General features: G+C 39.7%; 1 protein-coding gene across 1 annotated transcript; it reads left to right on the top strand.

The window, feature by feature from the left end:
- Positions 1–1,707, top strand: LOC139214608 (C-C motif chemokine 20-like). Its single transcript, XM_070845500.1, has 4 exons — positions 1–108; positions 235–352; positions 1,056–1,133; positions 1,276–1,707. Exons 1-4 carry the CDS (start codon positions 27–29, stop codon positions 1,421–1,423), a joined length of 426 nt encoding a protein of 141 aa, XP_070701601.1. The 5' UTR covers positions 1–26; the 3' UTR covers positions 1,424–1,707.
- The last annotated feature ends 8,163 nt before the right edge of the window (positions 1,708–9,870 follow it).

Raw genomic sequence — 9,870 nt, 5'->3', positions numbered from 1 at the left:
TGTTCACTAAGTCCTCTGCTGTTGACATGGCTCCCAGAGGTATGATCACCGTGACAACCATTCTCCTCTGCCTCATGCTGAGCCTGCTCACTCCAGCTCCAGCTGCCCGTAAGTTTACTTCATCACATTTGAGTGCTCGTCAACAAGATTAAAATATAGCAGATATTACATTAGGACTCTGAGTTGAACTGATCACTTAATAATGTGTGTTTTTTTGTGCGTGTGTGTGTGTAGGTTCTCATATAGGCAAAGCCTGTTGTACAAGACACAATAGGAAGCCAGTGCCCTTCCAGCGCATAAAGGGCTACAGAGAGCAAACCACCAAGGAAAACTGCCACATCGATGCAATCATGTAAGACTTTCTCCATCTAAGTCATCAAAACTCCAGCCCCGCCAGCCCCAATCTGAATTGCTGACTATGATTTTTGAATATCATGGTCATAGCTTGTCAAGCCTTTACTTGAGGGTTGGTGAGGACTAACTGACAGCATTAATTTGATCTATTCCAAAATATTCAAAAGACCTTTGTGGGAAGCAGTACTAGTGTTGTTTCTGCAGATACATTTCTTACCATAAAAATAAGCCATTTGATTTAGTCCACCACAAGACGTTGCTGTCAAAACTGTCAAGAATTTCATAACTCCAAACCGGCAGCTGTTTGGTCTACTCCATATCTCCATAAATTATGTTTGTAAATTATTTGTACACAAGCTGTCTAGTCTAAAAGATTGACAAAATCCAATTACACAATTAAATGTGGGTATCAAACCTCAATGTTTTTCGAGTGTCGACCAAAATGTGTCAAACAGTGTCAAGTACTGAAAACTGGTTCTGAATACTTAGTCTTAAGTACTTCTTTTTTGATCAGCTATTTCATAATATAAATCAAAAATGTAGACTGTACTTTATTGAACACTCCTGCAAAGCTACAAGTGTTACTGTAAGACAAAAATAAAATACTTTTGCTATGACATTTGACAAACTTGGCTTATTTTGTAAAAGAAAAAAACGTTTTTGTAGAAACTCTTGTGTAATGATGTGTCTCACTATTGTAGCTTCTACACGGTTAAGAAGAACGAGATATGCGCGACTCAGAAGGATGAGTGGGTGAGGAAAACTCTGGAATTACTCAGGTATGAGACTCCTTCTCACTTTTAAATACCAACTAGTTTCAGATAAGACAAGGCTCTTAAAATCAGGACAAGCTTTGTGTGTGAACAGATTCTTCCTTTGTTTTGGGCACCCTGTCAGTTAAATCTCTTCTCTTCTCTCCAGTTCCAAACTGAAGAGGATGTCCAAGGCTAGCTCTGCTGCAGGTGAAACGCAGATGAACAAAAGTGTAACCCCCCCATTTATTGACGGACGTGGATCTTTCTTCAGCACGACAGAAACCTTCCCAAACAGCACTGAAGGTTTCTATTAGCAAAAACCAGGTTGCAGCCTTTGAGATTTGTGTTAGAAAAAAATGCAAAATTGGAGGAATGTTTGAGACATTGAACATACTGTAATCCAGTCACGCTGGGGATAACATCTCAAAGTAATAAAGAAATTCTAATTACTTTCACCCGCCTAAACATGCACAGTGAAAAGAACAGCTTTGAGACTATAAAGGTAGATTATGTGCTCTCCTGCCTAGCAAATGTCTGAGAATATTTCTTGTCTTTAAAATTGTACTTTTTTGTGACATTTTTTGCCATTTCTGCTATGAATCTGCAGCTAAATCAAACTAGCGTGCTAAAATATGCCAATAGCAATTCTCATAAATACTTCATACTGTAATTCTCCAACATTGTTGTCCATGTTTTTTCATCATTCTACGGCACTGTTTCACTGAAGTGTGTCATGTACATTTAAATGAAGCCATTGCCAACTTGCTGTTAGAGATATTAGTGCTTTAAACCAATCTTCTAACATATTTTCAACCAAAAATGTGACTCTGGATGCCCCTTGCATTATTAAAAGTAGATTTTCCAAACATAAGGCCCACAACTTGTGCAAGCCGAGTAGACTGCTGCTCGTCATGCTTGCTATGTTTCAGAGGCGTGACATGTGTGCCGGGCGGGTGTACTTAGAAAAGGATGCTGCCAGCACATCTGTTGGAAGGTGCCTGAAAACTTTTCTGTGAGCTGTCCTGCCCCCAGAGCTCATGCAAATGCATGACATGAGTGACAGGAAGGCAGTCTCTTGTGCTATTTCAGATCAGCACCCCAAGGGGCTGGTGCTCCAGTCAGACAAGGTGACTCGCTCAATGACACGCTCTTCTCTACCAAACTGTCCTGAAGTCAGTTCACTTCCCCACTAGATGGCAGAGTTGATCTGTAAAAAACTGTGTCCCTTTCAGCTACATCATGAGGTCTTGATGGTCATTCGATGAAGCACAGCAACCTTTAATTTCCACAACTAAAAACAACGACACATGTGGATAGAGGACAAGAACATTTATTTTGTTTGAAGCAATTCTCAACCAACTCTAAGCTCTATTATTCTGTGCTGCAAATCAAGGACGCTTTTCCATCTTTTACCTTTGCTAAGCCTTACGGCAATTGAACACACAGACAGGAAATCATTACAAAAATGGAGCAACAAATAAATAGTGCTACAAATAAATAATAAATATTATACAATAACATCAAAAAGCATTTTAAATATTTTAAATTAATGCAAGACAATTGGCTATTGATATTCATGAAGGCGAGGAATGCTTTCTAAGAGCTGGAGACTGTAGTAGCAGGGGTAGTGTTCCTCTTTGCTTTACGGGCCTGCCTGTAAACCACACAAACAGAAATGAGGAATTAGTTAAAACAATAGTTTGTGCTGCATCTGAACAAACATCTGAGCATGATGTATCGAACAGCTAGCAAGAATGGTTGACGATGGTGACAGAGATGACGAAGGCCTACTCACTCTAGCTCCCTGATTTTGTCAAACACCCAATCCTGTTTCCAGTGGCTGCAGACTTCTCCTTCTGTGGTCTCAAATCTGGGTAGAAAAAAAAAAAAGAAAAGATCAATCATAATCTCAAAAGCAATTTTCAACAAGAGTGTGGTTTTTGCAACTATATGACATGTTTGATCATCACTATCTGTTTCATAAAATGAGGAGGCGATTCTTACATGACAGCACGGACACATGGGAGGTTCTTCCTCTGGATCCTGTAGCCAGTGATGGGAGCAGTGATGGCGTTGATGCCGATCTCAGTGCAGCACTTCACTATCTTTATTTCTGTTTTTGGGAAACAAACAAGGATTTGCTGTTATGAGTACCCAGCATCAAATCTGAATAAATAAACACTGTGTTGAACTAAATTTTTTCATCAACTGTTTCAACTGTGCATGACAGGGTACAGGTTCTTGCTCTCGCTGTCCTGGAGCAGGCTAGCAGTGTGTTATAGTGCAGGATCTGTGACGGGGGACTTACCAGAGGCCGTTGCTGCCATTGCAAGAACTCCGACGAGGAGAGCCAAGCACGCCAGTCTTCTGATGCACAGCTGCATGGTTACTGTGTGAGATTTTCCAGAGGTTCTTTGCAGAAGCTGATTGATCTGACAGAAGGAGAAGTCTGATCTGCTCTGACCAGACCTTGAGGTTTTATACCGTGAAAAGAGGAACAATGGCAAAATGACCTAAGGGATTATCTCTTTGGGCTTTCTACATTGTGTGTATGTATCGGGGTGGGGAAAGGACGCACTTGGGACAACACTGTAGTCAATCATTTCCTTTTTTTGTGATTTCATCATGACACTGGCTGAGCTGACTGAGAACTTTACTTATATTAAGGCTACAGTGCAGCCATTCTTAAGGAATCTCTTTTATTCGTTTTTCTATTACTATTTTTTAATGCTGTTAGTAATAAGTAACAAACAGTTACATTAATGTACAAATAACAGACCTGCTTTAATATGTAGCAATGTGAGCATCAATGTGTCTTTCTGTCCATAAATGCATAAATACATTAAATAGATAGACATTTATATTGTACTATTAACAGTAATGTTATTCATTAACCTGGCTAGTTAACTATAATCTCCAAGTAATGGTGTTTGTTTGTGCAAATGGTTGTATTTATGCTGATTTCAGCAAAAATATAAAGGCAACATCATGTGCTGGTCATTCTACTAATGTGTCATCACTCCATCCGTCCTCTTTCTCTGGTGCAGACTGCCGTGAAAAGGAGAAGGAAGTAGGTCCTTGGGGCTTACCACCACACATTTCCAGCATCCTCCACCCAAATTTGGTCAATCATCCTTTAGGTCACTAGTCTCAACTTGTCAAGATTTACCGCAAGCAGGGACGTTTTTTTCACAGTTTGTTCAAGAGACAGAGTCAGGTTTCTTGCTGCCAGTAAAACAAAGTTGCCAATTATGTCCCACAAGACATGATTTGGTTCAAAGAGGAGATTAATTTGCTCTGACTGGCTTTTATTTGCTTGAAATAATCATTCGTACATTTTGAATGTTTATATTAATGCTAACTGCAGTAATATATTTTGAAAATCACTTCATATGCCAGCTTCAGACTGCACAATCTCAGCCCATCAATAGCACACACAGGGCGTCAGGAACAAAAACAGGTACCGGGCACAACAATTAATCATTTTATACAGTCTTAGTGGATGACGACGTACGCCACATCTGACTAGTGTGTCCAAATTCTAATTCTACAACCTGGTCCAACATGTTGACCAATAGGAGCACAGAGGCCTCACAACTGTAAACATGACGAAGCAAAGAAAAATGGGGTTGTTTATGTTGTAAAACATCATAATTTTCTTCTTTCTTGTTTTTGGGCTTTTCTGAGCTCAAGACAGTCAGTATCATACATACCACTTCAAAAGATGACATTGTTTGTTAACAGTAAGGACGGCAGGGTGTGATTGGTCGGGGACCAATGTGTAGCCTGTCAAGTAGTCTCTAGTGTTCCAGCCAACTCATGGCAAGAATGTATCTCTCTTTCTCTTTCTTTCTGACATAAACTCTAAAATGGCAGAATTTGACACACTGACTGCCTTAACAGACATATCATCTGAAGTATAATATCGTCTGAACACAGCATTTATGTGCAGTAAGTCATCTGTGGCCTTGTAGACCTCTTTTCATTACCAGTATGAACTGCAGTACACAACTCATCCCCACCTACAAGAGTCTGGCACAGTGTTTACCTCCACAATCTACACAAATTAAAGAATAAAAAACTTTTAACTACTTTGCCACACAAACAGTATTTCAACCCCAAGACAGATGATAAAACCTAGTGGTCATTTCTCTGTGTTTCCAGTTAAGAACAAAAAAAGGCCTTAAAAATGCAGAACTTATGATCTCAGATTTCTCAAGAAAGCCAAATCCACACTCTATTGCATTCTTCGGACATTTCAGTATTTTGCTTAATTCTGCAGAAGTTTGCAGAGATGGAATAGGTGTGGACTATGCCAATGGATAAGATCCAGTAATAAAGGGAAAATAAAGAAAGAAAACACTGCATAGCTTAGTTCTACGGAACTTAAGGGCTGTCCACACCAAGAATAGGATAGCTACACCAACAATGTGAGCATCCACACTGATGAATGATAACGTTCTGTAAAAAGTGCCGCCAAGCATGCATTCTTTTCGTCAGATATTTAAAGCCACATGTATGCATGGTACCATTTGCATATCGATACCTGTGCCCGCTCCACACTCATTAGATCTGTCACTCAGAAGAAGTAAAACTTAGCTGACTGTGGCAAAACTTCACGTCTGTGGCAATTTATAGACCATATCTGACCACATAACTAATTCATCAAGTGTACTTGTAAACCAACATTGTGGTGATATCTCAGCCATCACTATACACATCACATTCATAATGCTCATATTGAAAATGACTTTTCATTCTTTTTTCCAGCTTCAGAATTTCAGATCAAAAAAGAAGATTATCAACAGGGAAAATAATCCTGAAAGTCATGATAAATAACTCATATTAAGTTTACAGATGTGTATTTTTAAAACGACATTTTATAGTCGTTCATGATAGTTACCTATCTTAGTGAGGACAGCCCTTAACCCAGTGAATTTTATATTTGGAGACACATAAGCTAGTTCTGTTAAGCAAAGACTGATTGTTAGAATAAAGCCTAGTTAAGAATACTGAAAAATACTTTTAGCATCCATAAATCTGAGCACCTAGTGAGGAAACCACTGCCACTGTTATCAATCCATGATCCTTATAAACCTCTCAAATAGGATTATGATCTTTAAACCAGAAAATTAGCACTAACTCCTGCTCTGCACTTCCTCACCTTCACAGTTTCTATTTCACTTTCTTTATATCTGATCAAACTGTCATTTCAAATGTTGGATTTGTCACAAAAAGACTATTTTTAGTTTCAGTGTTTGCAAGTAATGTGCTTGATGACAACCTCATCGCATTTGGGATATGACACACTGCAACATTTTCTTAAGAAAATTTTCTTTTAAAAACGTTTCTTTCTTCTTAATCAGTGACTTAATATCTATACGGTCTAATGATAACTGAATGAATGCATCCCAAAGCAAACCTTATACAGCAGACAGTTAGCAGCAGTGTCAGCTGAATTACACAGGCATGGCTTTACTGGATATTGTGGCGGATGTTAAAATTCCTTGTCAATGAAAAGCAGAAGTGATTACTGAAAATGTGGAAGGAAGCTTGAACAGTGTGGTTGGCCTCACTGAAATGATGATAAAATTGCACAACATGGTATGCACTTCTGATTATGAATGTCAAAGAAAATTCTGCGTTTTTATGCAACTCATTCACAAGTTTTTACCTCAAAAACTTGTTAAGTCCTTGTGTGTTCAACAATCCAGCCAGAGTGCCACACTGGGTCGTGACTTGTCTCATATTGTTATCTTTATGGGTTCCAACTTACTGCCAAATGATAGAACAATACAGTAACAACCTTAAAGTGAATCACCGCCCTGCAGACCTCAGCATGCTGCTGCATAACTAGGGGATCTATCAGTGATTCATTTAGGAGGGACAGGATCTTGCATTCCATTCATTCCATTATCTATACCGCTTATCCGCCAGGGTCGCAGGGGAGCTGGAGCCACTCCCAGCTGACTTTGGGCGAGAGGCAGGGTACAGGTACAATCACAGGGCCAACACACATAGACAAACAACCACTCACACCAACGGGCAATTTAGAGTCACAGGGAGAACATGCAAACTCCACACAGAACCTGGAAATTTCTTGCTGTGAGGCAACAGTGCTAACCACCGCACCACCCAAATAATCCATTTATTTTCTAACCATAAACATATCTGAAATATTACAATGTCATCCTTCTTGTGACAGTCTCAAGAAAATACCCTTATTGAAATCCCCCTTCACAGAATTAATTTAAGAAGACCTTAAAATGACCTGTAACTCTTTGAATTTGAGTTTCAAATAGTAGAAGACAAAATTGTCCAACCTTTAACTACGACAACAACCAAGGCAGTTTACATTATGTTGTGCTTTTCATTTAAGTCAGTACTTTTCACTTCACTTCACTACATAATCGCAGATCATTTTAGGGGCCACTTAAAGTTTTTCCAACTCACCTGGAGTCCAGCAGAAGGATCCATCCTGTCAAAGTCCACATCCTCAAATTGTCCCTGTGCTCCTCCATCATGCAGCGTTGGTCAGGCTCAGTTTGACAAAACAGCCTGCACACGACACAATATACAGTAAGAATTAAAAATTATTTTATCCACCCTGTAACACTCGAGCATAAAACACGGCTACAACTAAACTAACATTTTTGCTAGAACAATCACACCAATGTTTCTACTATTGTGTTTATCGCCCATTTCAGTCATGGAGCTTGGCCTGATGCTAACACTGTCGAGCTAGCTAACATTGAGGTAAGCTAACATTAGCATAGACAACAACACTCACCAGATCATCATCATTAACGGCACACAAACATTTGGATTCTCCTACAATCTTCTAGTGAGCTACATTATCCCAAAAACACACTAAACGTAGTCTTGGTTAACTTTGACGCCAAACGTCAAATAAAATGTCAACTTTTACTTTTTTAGCTAACTTAGAGTTCATCTAGAACTTCTCCTCTTCCTCTGCTAACAGACGTCTTTGAACGTACCATCGCCCCCTAGTGGGCATTTAGGGAAACTGCGACCAATAAAAACTATGGCTAAATATATAAATAGATATAAATAAATTCATAATGACTGTTCATTCAAGTCAGCCATTAATGATTTTGAGCACTGAGTGAATTAAGTCATTACTTTCATGTTTCACCTGGTTTTTTTTAGGACTGAGGATCCTCCTCCTTTCTAGTTGATGTTGTGTTGGGGATTCGAGAGACTCAGCTGTGTTTAGAGATTACTGCATTTACCTCATAAGCATACTCATGTTATGATAACTCTTATCTAACCGTTACTGTATCTCTTACATAGCTGAACTGCACGACTGCACAGATAGCCACGACCGAGCAACTGTGGACAAACCAAATCAAAACTTTTGAAAGAGGAAAGTATCTCTGCTGCCATGTTTTCCTCCTTCTTCTTCTCATGCATGAAAGAACAAGTGAGCACAAACCATGTGGGTTTCAGTGGAACAGAACAACATGGTTTGGTGTATCCGTGAATGAATGTGTGTGCCTTCAAATGCCAAGAGACCAGCATAGAGGAAATACATTTTCTCCCCTTACATGCACTGTGGTTGCAGAAATTACTATGCTAGAACCAGTAGCACAAAGAGACGCTCACCTCAAAAACCTAACTGGAGAAAGTGAGACTGATGACATACGGGCACTGTAAGGGTGAACCCTAATCTTCACAGTCACATAAAAGGTTACTGTTTTGTGTGTGTCTTGTTTTAAGAATGTGTACAGTTTACATAAAACCAACTAACTCTTCCTGTGTCATACATACAGTATTTAGTCAGCCACCAATTGTGCAAGTTCTCCCACTTAAAAAGATGAGAGAGGCCTGTAATTTTCCACATAGGTATACCTCAACTATGAGAGACAAAATGAGAAAAAAAAATCCAGAAAATCACATTGTCTGATTTTTAAAGAATTTATTTGCAAATTATGGTGGAAAATAAGTATTTGGTCAATAACAAAAGTTCATCTCAATACTTTGTTATATACCCTTTGTTGGCAATGACAGAGGTCAAATGTTTTCTGTAAGTCTTCACAAGGTTTTCACACACTGTTGCTGGTATTTTGGCCCATTCCTCCATGCAGATCTCCTCTAGAGCAGTGATGTTTTGGGGCTGTCGCTGGGCAACACGGACTTTCAACTCCCTCCAAAGATTTTCTATGGGGTTGAGATCTGGAGACTGGCTAGGCCACTCCAGGACCTTGAAATGCTTCTTACGAAGCCACTCCTTCGTTGCCCGGGCGGTGTGTTTGGGATCATTGTCATGCTGAAAGACCCAGCCATGTTTCATCTTCAGTGCCCTTGCTGATGGAAGGCTTTCACTCAAAATCTCACGATACATGGCCCCATTCATTCTTTCCTTTACACGGATCAGTCGTCCTGGTCCCTTTGCAGAAAAACAGCCCCAAAGCATGATGTTTCTACCCCCATGCTTCACAGTAGGTATGGTGTTCTTTGGATGCAACTCAGCATTCTTTCTCCTCCAAACACAACAAATTGAGTTTTTACCAAAAAGTTCTATTTTGGTTTCATCTGACCATATGACATTCTCCCAATCCTCTTCTGGATCATCCAAATGCTCTCTAGCAAACTTCAGACAGGCCTGGACATGTACTGGTTTAAGCAGGGGGACACGTCTGGCACTGCAGGATTTGAGTCCCTGGTGGCGTAGTATGTTACTGATGGTAGCCTTTTTACTTTGGTCCCAGCTCTCTGCAGGTCATTCACTAGGTCCCCC

The sequence above is a fragment of the Pempheris klunzingeri genome, chromosome 15, assembly GCF_042242105.1.
Source record: "Pempheris klunzingeri isolate RE-2024b chromosome 15, fPemKlu1.hap1, whole genome shotgun sequence".
NCBI classification, from domain to species: Eukaryota; Metazoa; Chordata; class Actinopteri; order Acropomatiformes; family Pempheridae; genus Pempheris; species Pempheris klunzingeri.
The sequence above is the reverse complement of the archived record's forward strand: the minus strand, read 5'-3'. Positions and strand labels throughout refer to the sequence as shown.

Coding starts and splice junctions, on each gene's coding strand:
- LOC139214608 (XM_070845500.1), top strand. CDS start 27: ATGGCTCCCAGAGGTATGATCACCGTGACAACCATTCTCCTCTGCCTC. Junction 353..1,055: donor TGCCACATCGATGCAATCAT/GTAAGACTTTCT, acceptor TCACTATTGTAG/CTTCTACACGGTTAAGAAGA. Junction 1,134..1,275: donor AAAACTCTGGAATTACTCAG/GTATGAGACTCC, acceptor TCTTCTCTCCAG/TTCCAAACTGAAGAGGATGT.